At 43.6% G+C, this 11,855-nt stretch overlaps 1 protein-coding gene across 5 annotated transcripts; it reads right to left on the reverse strand.

Annotated features, from left to right (window-relative positions):
• Nucleotides 1–9: 9 nt before the first annotated feature.
• On the reverse strand, nucleotides 10–11,079 carry gys1 (glycogen synthase 1 (muscle)). 5 transcript variants are annotated; one of them, XM_030381822.1, is made up of 18 exons: nucleotides 10,867–11,079; nucleotides 10,712–10,769; nucleotides 9,877–9,908; nucleotides 8,823–8,941; nucleotides 8,229–8,410; nucleotides 6,340–6,531; nucleotides 5,826–6,011; nucleotides 5,082–5,226; nucleotides 4,644–4,761; nucleotides 4,395–4,515; nucleotides 4,178–4,284; nucleotides 3,771–3,830; nucleotides 3,347–3,539; nucleotides 2,982–3,108; nucleotides 2,473–2,568; nucleotides 2,207–2,370; nucleotides 1,373–1,453; nucleotides 10–1,258 (listed from the first exon to the last, which is right to left on the reverse strand). In XM_030381822.1, exons 4-18 carry the CDS (start codon nucleotides 8,938–8,940, stop codon nucleotides 1,058–1,060), a joined length of 2,091 nt encoding a protein of 696 aa, XP_030237682.1. In that variant the 5' UTR covers nucleotide 8,941; nucleotides 9,877–9,908; nucleotides 10,712–10,769; nucleotides 10,867–11,079; the 3' UTR covers nucleotides 10–1,057. The 5 variants fall into 5 exon arrangements, with proteins under 5 accessions (XP_030237682.1, XP_030237691.1, XP_030237664.1 ...); XM_030381831.1 differs by lacking the exon at nucleotides 10,712–10,769; XM_030381804.1 differs by lacking the exon at nucleotides 9,877–9,908.
• Nucleotides 11,080–11,855: the final 776 nt, after the last annotated feature.

An 11,855-nucleotide genomic window follows, 5' to 3' on the forward strand; every position in this document is an offset into this window, starting at 1 on the left:
AGAGCGTTGTTGTTTGTAGTAAACATATAGTGTACATATAGACTTTATTTGTATTTATCTGGTACAATAGGTCAACAAAAGACAACACTAACAATATTCCCTCAATAACAGACAATAACACATATACTTAAAAACATACCACAGCGTCACTTAAGCCTTCGCTGTCATGATAGTCCATTCAAAACCACCTTTTTTAGACCAGACCACTGTATAACCTGCACAAAGGAACGCTCCTCATCTTTCCTTCATCATTAATAAATACTGACTGGCCAGTTTACAGCTATACTGTCACCCGCTCAGACGGACATGAGTGTGGTTATCACAAGGCCCTGTTACCAAAAGGCTAACAAATAAACAAACACACAGTGCTAAGATCTTAATGTAGAAGAGATTCATACAGCATGGGGTTCTGAGGCAGTATGTGATAGTGAGAGTGTGGTGTGTGATGTGTGTGTGTGTATAGGCATTAAAAACAAGACAACTGCCACCACAAGGTAGGCAACTACAGGTATAAAACAGTGTTGTAAAATAAAGTCACCTTCTCAAGCTAGTAGATATGTTAGGAAGGATCTTTTGAGGCTGTGCAAAGTTCTGAATGAAAGTCTGAAAAGCTTCCACTTGTGCCCAGGGACGGGCCTCTGTAGCTTTCAGTTTGTGTAGAGGTGACAAAATAAACGAGGTCTTCTTTTAAATACCCCTCATTATTCAGTGTAAGTACAAAAGTTAAACTTGCTATGGTGCAGAATACCCTATTTCTTTTTTATCAGTAAAATAGGCAACATTAGTAGTAAACCAATTGTTAAACTGCTGCTACAACTTAAAACAGAACTTTTATTTAGTTACTTTTTTATTTATGATTGATGTACCTATTCAGTCGATAATTCCAAAATAAGTCTTCCCCACTTTGGCATGTTGGGAAGACATTGAGGCTGAGGCTAATTGTACCCCCTGACCCCCTAACATGGACATCAATCAGCAAAGATTTTGAAAAAGCTTCCCTAGAGAGTTGTTTGAGTGTGTGTGTGTGTGTGTGCGTGTGGGTGTGTGTGTGCGTGCATCAGTCGCTCTCGCTCGGAACCCCGTCGCCAGCTTTGGTTTTAGCTACGAAGGGTTGGCGGATGTTCACGCGGTCCTTCTCCGCCTCCAGGTCCTCATCATAGCGCTCGTCTTCGTCGTCGCTGTGGTGAGGCGAGGAGTGGCGGGAGAGGGATGGGGAGGGGGGCACAGATGCAGGGCGAGGGTACCGGAACCCAGATGACTGGAGAGAAGAGGAAGAGGAAATAAAGAGGAAATTAAAAATAGCTAACGCTAGTTATAAAAATCTTCCAAATAAAGCCCATTGAAAGCCAAGTTAAGCAAATGAAGGACATACCGAGGTAGGGTCTTGAGCTTCGTACATGTAGGTGTCAGGGAAGGCCTTGGCCAGTGCCATATGCCGCGCTGATATATAATACTGGTCCAAGACGGAGGAGGAAGGAAATATACAATCACTGGCAGTCATTGCTATTCATTTTGTTATGATTAATTTTAAATCTGCATTGGTTAACCTGCAATGTAAATTCAAATATTTAACATGGAAATTAACCAATATTATATGTAACCATAAGAAAAACACCTGTTTTTGCAGTTGCACACTGGTAACAGTAGTAGATAACACATCATCATTTTTTGGGCCAATCAGAACAACTATTTACAACGACCATGGCAATCTACAGGGGGTGCTTTAGTTTTTAGTACCAGGTCACAGTTACTCACCACTCCACATGTGTAATGCCACTTGTGACAACAGGTAGGTGCAAAGTTTTAATACTGTGATTTTAAGTGAACATTAATGCCACAATAAACCTTAAAGGAGACATATTATACCATCAGGTGTGAGTGTGCCTCACACCTGGTGGTATAATATGACCCCTTTAATTTAACAAAATCGAAATGAGTGTGTTTGCATTGGCTGTTGATCTTCACAATGCAGTCACTGCAATATTTGCAGTCGTTTTTCTTACGAGTCATGGTTGGAGGAGACTTGACTCAGAGAACAACAAACCAAATCATTCACATGATATTTTGATTTTTTATATTTACCAATGCAGCGCTTTGATTTGGTCGCAAATGTCTGTGGGAACACACCAATTTCGATTTAGTTTGGAGTATATCTGGGACTTAAGGGTATTGCGGGCCCATTCCCGCTGGCTCCAGGCTCCCTTACCCTGCCGAGGTATCTCCAGTCCAACAGGTCACTGAGTCGTTCGGTGCGGTTCCTCTGGATGATCCGCTGGCGCCGGCTCTGCTTGCAGAACTGGAACAGGAAGGAAGTGAGCTGGTTGCACGACTCATCCACTCCCCGAAACCTCCGGTCCAGAATGTAAATCCCTAGCAGAAAAATACATAGAACTTGAAAGGTTCGAAAAAACTAACAATAAGTGGAAACACAATGGCAGTGAAGATCACATTGAATTTCTTCGACTATCTTACCGTACGCAGAAGGATCTGCGATGTGTTCCTCCATGAAGCAGCCGAAGCCTGACAGATTGGTGGAGATAGACGGAATACCCATCACTGTGCACTCAGCTGCCGGCAGAGAAGGAAGATACAAATATTTACTTCGAAAAATTTTAACAAATTAAAAAAAAGATGGATATTGATGGAATGTTCTATGAGGTTTGATATAGTATGTACTTCCTCTTATTTCCTTTGAAATTATACTTACCCTATAGCACTATAACTTTTTGTAGTTTGGTTCGATTGTGTTCGAGTGAGTCACTAAAAAGTTTCGCTATTCACTGTCGAACCCCTGAATGCTCCTTAATGACCTGTATCCTAATTCACTGTCCAACCCCTGAATGCTCCTAAATGACCTGTATCCTAATTCACTGTCCAACTCCTGCCTGCCTGCATTTGCTCAATAGTACGTCTTTGTGTGTTAGATTCCCCATGCCAATAAAGCTTTTAAATTGAATAAACTAGCAGGCGGCAAGACATACCTGGAGTGTACCCCCAGGGTTCATAGTAGGAGGGAAATACGCCAAGATGGCAGCCCCTCACAAACTCCTCGTAGTCCATAGGCAGAAGGGGAGAGGTAGATGACAGGAACTCTGGATGGAAGATGACCTACGACAACAGATGTATATTAATATAATATATTTGATCAAAGATATAAAAATAGGTTAATAGTTTAGATCGGCTTTTTACGGAGAACTACATGGTGCTTACTCCTGCTGCTCCTATAGCAACTATAGGCTACTTGCATTTCTCTGGAGAATGCCTCCAGGTATGCATTCACTCAATTGAAAGAATAAGCAGAAAAACAACAACTGCTGCAAGTGTGCTAGTTGTGGCACGGACATGCCTTGACGCGGTCGGCGGAGCAGTTGAAGAGGCCGATGCGGCGGATGCAGTTGAGGATGGGGTCGCTGCTGTCCTCCAGCATGTTGTGGGTGCAGATAGGTGGCTGACACTGCCTCTGAGTGGAGAAGATGGCTCGCTTCATCATGGTGAAGTCCTCCTTGTCCAGCATCTTGGACACGTCTGGTAGCTGCCCACTAAGCATCACCAAAACGTGTTTGAAGGGCTTTATCAACAATATATACATTATTTTATAAAAGGTTATTGCCGCACACACAGGGTAGGAATAGGAGGTTGGTTGAGGTGAGAAAATGGCATCTTAATATGAGAAAAACTAAATTTCATAGTATATAATTATCTAATATGTTTAATAGAATTACTAAATAATGACATTATGTCATATACATTATAATTCAATATGAACTTACACTAGCAGAGACTCGTAAAGTTTTTTGCCAAATCGTTCCTTTACCGTCTGCGCTGTATCCCTGTTGGGGGGAAAACTTGTTAGTGCCAGTGCAAAAACCGACACGGCCACTCAAATGAGATTACACATGTGAAGCTGGTCTATAATGAAAATGTCCAAGCGTCGCTTTTTTGTTCAATATTGAGTTTGTCACTTTATGTTTTTGCTTTGTCAACTATGGTAATGCTTCATTTATTTTGTCTTTTGAGCCAATGCAGTAGTTAAGCATATATTCCATTAGCAGCATGCCACTGTGATCTTACAGGCATATTTATTTTACAAAATGTAATTTGCACAAGCTTGTTGGAAATTACACCTAAACACAAATTAAAAGAAACACCACTCTCAACCGCCATCCCATCATCTCACCAGAGCTGCTTCCTGACCGCCTGGCCCTTCAGCGTCTCCACATTGAAGTTATTGGTCCTGGCGGGCATGATGAAGAAGGCCACCACTGTCACGTCGCTGTGGTTCACCTGTTCCAAGCAGAGCGGTACGGGCCACCATGTGGGTTAGTTTTATCCTCCACACACACACACGCACACGCACACGCGCACGCGCACACACACACACACAGAGAACTCACCCTCAGCAGGTAGTTGAGTCTAGCCAAGGCCTCTAAGAAAATGTCCGCTCCCTTGTTAGAGAATTCATATCGTCCAGCAATGAAGAGAAACACACACTTGTCCAGGTTGAAGTCAAGGTGCCTGACGGACATGAGAGCACAGTAAATAAACAAGGGGTTCAATAGAACCCACAAATGTTTCACCCACCCTATGAAGATTATTGTTATACTATTATACTATTAAGTATCAAGTGGAGAGGAATCCCAGACCCGTAGAAGTGTCCTCTGATGAACTCCTGGATGCGATTCTTGCTTTTGGCGTGGAGGTTCTGGAACTCATGCATGGCCGAGAACTTCTTCACGTTCAGACCGTTGGGAGTGATGATGTCTGGGTGCGGGGGAAGGGAGGGGGAGAGGGAGAGAGGGAATGTTTATATCAGCTACATTTCAGAAAACAAGTCAAACATTGGGAAGGTTACAAAATATATGAAATGAAAATCAACCAATGAAATCCTTTATCCATTTCATTTTAAGAAAACATAACTGCCATTATCTGTGGGTACTTTCATAATATTTTTCTTTCTAAATCCATTGGGCTCGAGTTAAATATGAAACCTTTTTGTTTTAATGTTTGCATCTCATTGTACCTAGTTCTTAAACTAGTCAGGTGGAGTCCTGGTCACCGATTGGTTAGCGTCTCCGTCTCACCTGGTTTCCTCTTGAGGAGGTACTCTGCCTCGATGGCAGTGATCTGGGACACGGTGGTGAAGACATGAGCACAGCGCGCCGCAGACCGCTCCAGACAGTAGCGGTGGTAGATCTGTCGGTCGCCCGCCTCCTTGTCCACGTTGAACTGTATGTGTAAAAGAGAAAGAGAGAGAGAGTCAAGGGATGGATTGAGAGATAGATGGATGATTGATAGATGGTTGGATAATGGCTCGATTGATGGGTACATAGATCGATGATTGACAATGGATGGATGATATAAAAATGTATGGATGACCTACCAACATCTAAAGACCCACATGAGTAGGACTGATAATCATCTTGAGTTGTAGTTCGATACATAACCGAGTCAGAAGAGCTGTTTTCAGAAACTGTGCAAAGGGTCTGCTTCCACCTAAACCAATCGTGAGCTGGATAAAGATTTGTTGAATGACGTTGCTCTCCGTTGTTGATATACCGAGCAATAACTTTTTTGTTCAAAACGGCTTCAATGTCAGAATCCGTAGAGTTTAATGATACTTTAGAGGCAGAATCCACACTTTAATGTCAGGAATCGTGTTGGGTGTCAGATGGTTTTCTGTTGCTCTGACTATCTCAGTAATAATTCCTGCTGAGACACCAACAGCAGACCCTGAATCACAGAACATTCGCAAAAAAGTGGGCGGGGAATCAAGGACCAGAACCAGGCAACACATGATAGACACACACGAACACCTGCCCACCGACCTCGGCCAGGTTGTTGTAGAAGTCCACTTTGCCAGCGCACAGGTAGCGGCCCAGCAGGGTGGCGTGGGTGGTGAAGATGGTGGCCACGGGAAGCTGCCTTCGACGGCACAGCATCAGCCCCAAGCCCGCTAGCCACTCATGGAAGTGGGCCAGGATGTGGGGGGGTTCCTCACACTGGGCCGCATACTGGAGACGTAGAGAGAGGAAGGGTGGGGGGGGGGGGGGGGGGGGGGTTAAGGGTCAAAGAGTGGAAAGAACACATACACAATGAGGGTGAATTGTTTTTGTCCCGACTTTTGAACTAGAAAAAAAAAGATCTCTCTTTAACTCTTATTTCCTCCACCTGGTGGTAACAGAGGAAAATAAAACACACTTTTAGCAAGAGCATAACTTTTAACAGTCAGACTGAAGAAACGCTCAAGATACTCCACTCTGATTACTAAATCACAACGCTAACATTCTACAGAGCATTGTGTTTTTTGTTTGATCTGGTGCAATATGTTTGACCCCTGACCTCTCCCAGGAGCCAGGCAGTGAGGAAGCCGAAGAGGACAGCGTCGTTGGCCTCCCGGTCGAACCACGGCACACCGATGGAGAAGTTCTCCCATAGCTCGCTTTTCCAGCGGTCTAGAGACCACGCGGTGAATGCCACATCGATGAGGACCACATAGGGACTACCCTCGATCAGCCAGCGACCAAAGTACACCTGGAGGGGGGGGGGGGGGGGGGGAAATCAGCAACTCAAACAAGCCAACCAACCACATTTTCACTAATTTGATTTACTAAAGCACTAAAGTAAGATCCATTACTGAAAGTTCTGGATGTTATCTGTGGTATGTAGTATTTGGTAAATGAACAGATAGCAATTTGATGTATTTAACGACATGAGAACACACTTTAGCTGACAAAGAACCATAGCAACATTTGAAAGACCATGGATAATAATTTTCAAAGATCATACCCCAAAATATAACCATATTCTCTGCTACAATTTGATATCTTCTGAATTTTGTTTAACAACCGCTGTGTAGGAAGGACTGAAAGGTCTCCAGGTTTAAAATAAATCAGAAATGTCGCTTTAAAATAGCATCACGACCGCGAGCCATGGCCATGACCCATAATCCCACAGTGTCCTCTCTCACGAAGTGACACAGCAGCACACACCCAAACATAGACAGGCGTTCTCACTATACAAGGAGCCACACACACACACACACACGTATGAGAGAGAGAAAGAGAGATAGAGAGAGGAAAGAGGGAAGAGGGATACAGTCTTTAACCTTTAATAGGAGAATGCTACAGGGTTTAGAGTGCACACACACACACACACACACACACACACACACACACACACACACACACACACACACACACACACACACACACACACACACACACACACACACACACACAGTGAGATAGATATATGGACATAAAACCTGCCTAAGACTCCAATGCTTGGATAAGAGTATCTGCTAAATAGTACCTGATGAAACTTCTCTAAATGTAATTAATGCAGGAAGTAGCTCCAATACTGAGAGTATATTCAGTGTGTGTGTATGTATTTCCCCCTTTCAACTGACAGTACCAGCTGAACTCGCCTCGACTAAGCCCGCCTTTTTTTGTGTTTCGATGGCCAAAATAAGGTACCTGGTACTTTTTTAGTCTCACCTCTGTCGAGGTTCCTAGAGAATTGATCTGATACTTTTGTGTGATGTAAACAGGCTGCTGGCCACTGATTGGCCAGAGTGACGCCCCTGGACGAATAATGATTAGCGAGAGGTCCGAGCCTGACACCTGACACCCGACGTCCGGCATCTTTAAATACTAGCATCAGTGTTTAGTCAACAATAGTGATTGATTATTGAACATGGCAGGATCAGTGAGCAAGAACACGCGTGGACCGGGCCAGAGGTGGAGACGCTCCTGTGTGTAACTCTGTCTGTTTATGTGTCGCAGTTTCGCGCAGTGGCGTGCTATCAACTCGCCCACGTTGAAGAGGTACTTTCTAGATGATCCACGTGCCTGGAACCCAATCAGGTCGTGCTTAGCTGAGCTGGTAGAGCAGTTGACTTGTAACCGACAGGTCGGCTTAGCTCAGGAGGTAGAGCAGTTGACTTGTAACCGAAAGGTTGCTAGTTCGATCCCCAGCTCCTCCTATCTGAGTGTTGCTGTGTCCCTGAGCAAGACACTTAACCCTAACTGCTCCTGACGAGCTGGCTGTCGCCTTGCATATCTGCCGTCAATGTGTGTATTAACCGATGTAAGTCGCTTTGGATAAAAGCGTCTGCTAAATGCCCTAAATGTAAATGTGCCACGCTAAGTTGTGACGAGTTGAGCTGGTACCGTCGGTGGAAAAGGGGGCATATGGGTGCCGACCCCTACGTGCGTGCACAACACTACCTTACAGCCGCTGGCGTTCATCTTGTCGATGGTGCGTTTGAGGATGGGGTTGGTGGGCTCGATGAGCTCCACCTGTGTGCGCACGTTGCTCTCCACATACGGACCCACCAGGAAGTAGTTCTCCCCCCACTCCTCTGCGGTCAACCGCGCCTTGGTCTGGATCACAGTGTAGATCCCCCCAACTGCACACACGTGCATGTTTTAACACACACACACACACACACACACACAGTTGGGATCTTCAATAGCAATAGCATCTTCAATAGCAGCCAGCTAGGGTTATGTTGCTACCTACAGGTAGCAAAGATAAATTGGGAATCAAACCCAGTACTTTTCAGCTGGGGAGGTACACATGCGCACCAACTAACCCTTTTGTCCGTGGCAAATCCTGCACAAGGAACTCCATATGTTCTCTTGTTGCTTTAATACATTACATTATTGTAATTTTCCTTCATGGCCAACAACTGGGGGTGTGGGTGGGCAGGTTGGTTACCCTTCCACCCTTCCACTCATACATTACCGCATTTCATCCTTCAATAGCTCGGATCTGCTAGGATGTGAAATGAACAACCTGAAGCGCCCCCTACTGCGTACCTTTGTTAGCCACCTCCCAGGCAACCTCAAAGAGGACGGCATCCTCCAAATCAAACTCCTCATCCCAGTCCTCCAGGCCTGACAGGGAGGTCACGGACAGGCTGCGCGCCAGAGGCATGCTGGTAAAACACAGAGACCAAAGCTTGGTGAAGCGTTCAGTTCAGTACATGGTTAGGTTATCAAAAGATAAATATCTTTAGTAGAAAAATGTATGAAAGGAAAAAGGTCTCTTCTACATTTCCTTTTATTTATATCGTTCTATTTACATTGGGACAGGGACAGGCTGTATAGAGGAGTCTGGCTGAACATAAATGACCCTATTGAGGCAGCGTCCTGCTACTAAAGTGCATGTGTTTGGGTTTCCTCTGGCTCACCTGGAGAGAATCCAAGTACCGGCCCGACATATAAAGACCTAAGAATCGGGTCAAACCCAGGACCTCAGACATTGCTCAAACCACATATCACCCTTTTCTCAGCACATTTATGAACAACATTGCTATGAGCTTGCTTGTGGACAATCTTCCCCACTGTGCTTCTAGCACATGGTTTATCATGAGTCTCTCAACCAGTCAAGCAGCCCAATGGCAGACAAATGCAGTGGAGTTATAGCTGATGTAAAAATATCAATACCTTACAACTCCATATTAATGCACAGCAATAGAGAGGGTTCCAATAATAAATACCCTACTAAACACTGTGGTTTGGTTTAGTTTGATATGAAGCTTTTTATTTTACAATAAGTTAGAAACAACCGGATGAACCAGCAATGGCCTAATAGTCTGATTCCCGGATTAGAGCAACACGTTTGGTGTCAAGGCTGGTTCACCAGGTTGAAAAGTAATGTTGCCCTATAAAACAAGATTATCTCATCATTGAAGTTAAAACCGCATCATAAATGAATGTGTGCATCAAATCAAAACAGTGTGTGTGTGTGTGTGTGTGTGTGTGTGTGTGTGTGTGTGTGTGTGTGTGTGTGTGTGTGTGTGTGTGTGTGTGTGTGTGTGTGTGTGTGTGTGTGTGTGTGTGTGTGTGTGTGATACCATGTCAACCTTACACAACGAGCTGGAGGTGGCACAATGCACTCCCCTAAAAACACAAGCACATGCCCACACAAGCACATTCAAAAACACGACCGAATTCGTCAGTTCGCCATTTGAGTCAGCACCATAATGGGGAAATACTGTGGAAGTAATGTGAAAATATGTATCCAGTATCCAAATCAAGATATAATGATATAATCGTACAGGATTTCCTTTATAATACCACATACTACCCCATCTCTATCTCCTAAATAAATTCATAATTTATCACCCGAGATTATATCTAAGCAGGATATGTTGCAATACTGACCACAGCCAGGGTTGGGAAACAATAGAAGCAAAGGTGAAAGGATGCAAAGAAAGGGAGGAAGTCTGTGCGTGTGTGTCTGTATGTGTGTCCTTTCTTAACTTTCTGAATACCTAGTCATGATGACAGTATATCTCCAGTCAAAATGAATATTCACTTTTTCTTACATAACATGTCTATGTAGATTAGTACTAACACTAGTTATTAGTAAGACATGTCTGGTATTTCTGTGGAAATAATTGAAAGGAGAAGAGGAGATATTTAAAAATATATCATCTAAACAGTTCGGATTGATTCGGGGTCATACAATGAAAAGTAAACAACAGCCACAAGAGCCCTCGGATACGTGACTGTTCACACATACCCAGGAAACCAGTGGTCACATCTCCTCTCTTGGAAGTGTCCTTCAAGAGTGAAGTGCTAGTCGTGTGTATGTACCGGAGCCGGTTAGGAACAAAACAAACTGCACGTCTTTATTTTTTAATACTGCTCTTTGCCTTGGAGTGAATCAATTGCATCAAATATTTAGACGAATCTCTTACTTGAAGTCTAGTTGAATACAAAATGCGAACGTGACAGCAGACCGCTACAGTTGCATCCCTGTAGCGGAAAAGGAATAGGCTACATTGCGCACTGATGTATTCCTTAAAGAAGTGATCAAAATGACCCATGTGGAAATATGCATGTCGCTACTTACCTTTCAAATATACCCGGACTTCACAATCGCTTGCTTGGCCAACATTAACAGCTGTCACCGTCAATAAAATAGGTAAAGAAAAAAAAGGACGAGCAAAGGGGAGGTAGCCTCATTTAAATTCGACTGGCTCGCATTGGTTTAACATGTATTCCATCATTTGAAAGGCCCCCCTGCCCTAACATAAACGTTCTTTCTGACGTGGGGGGTGTGTGTCAAATGTACAAGACCCGCCCATGCAACTCCCCTATAGAACAACGTCATCCGGCATTGGGGGCGTTTTCCTTCAGCGAGCGACGCAATTGGCTGTCGATAGTTTAAAGGTCCCACTGTTGCCGGTGAATAATCATATCGAGTTCAGCATTACTCCCACTTTTCTTTTTTGTCTAGGGTCTGAGATGGGAGAGAGAGTTATTTATAATGTCTGTTAAGGTCACATGGGATCATACCGCATCGTGACTGTTGACATTATACCCTCCCTTCACATAGGCTATCTATATCCAACCGTTCAACACAATGCCATCGCTTTATATCCCATTTCTTAAATAAAATGCTCTACAATAGGAAGCACTACCCCATATATTATAATTGTGGTGACATCAGTCAATGATACAAACGACAGCTTTATAGAACCTTGTAAATCGTTATTAATGAACAGTTTTCCGATGGGTAAATTAATTTGATTGTCGTGATAAACGACATGGCTGATTATATTTGGAGATGCTTGCAACAAGACAAACGCATTTATTAGTCAGCTAATAATACACTCTTTATTATTATGGGGAGAGAAATACTGAGAGACATCCTCTTTATATAGCTCAAATGTCAGTGAGTTAAAGTGAAAAAAATTAAGCTCCGGTTCCCAGGACACCTCCTATGATGTTATTTTACGGCCAACAACTTTATTGGAGTAGGGGTACAGTTTTTAAGGAAGATACCTTTTAAAACGATTCACAGCCTTTTGAGCACATTGTATTTTTTTTTACAAATAT

The sequence above is a fragment of the Gadus morhua genome, chromosome 2 (genome assembly GCF_902167405.1).
Source record: "Gadus morhua chromosome 2, gadMor3.0, whole genome shotgun sequence".
In the NCBI taxonomy this organism is placed as follows: Eukaryota; Metazoa; Chordata; class Actinopteri; order Gadiformes; family Gadidae; genus Gadus; species Gadus morhua.

Coding starts and splice junctions, on each gene's coding strand:
- gys1 (XM_030381796.1), bottom strand. CDS start 8,940: ATGCCTCTGGCGCGCAGCCTGTCCGTGACCTCCCTGTCAGGCCTGGAG. Junction 4,516..4,643: donor ATCAGAGGACACTTCTACGG/GTCTGGGATTCC, acceptor CATGTCCGTCAG/GCACCTTGACTTCAACCTGG. Junction 4,285..4,394: donor GACTCAACTACCTGCTGAGG/GTGAGTTCTCTG, acceptor TGCTTGGAACAG/GTGAACCACAGCGACGTGAC.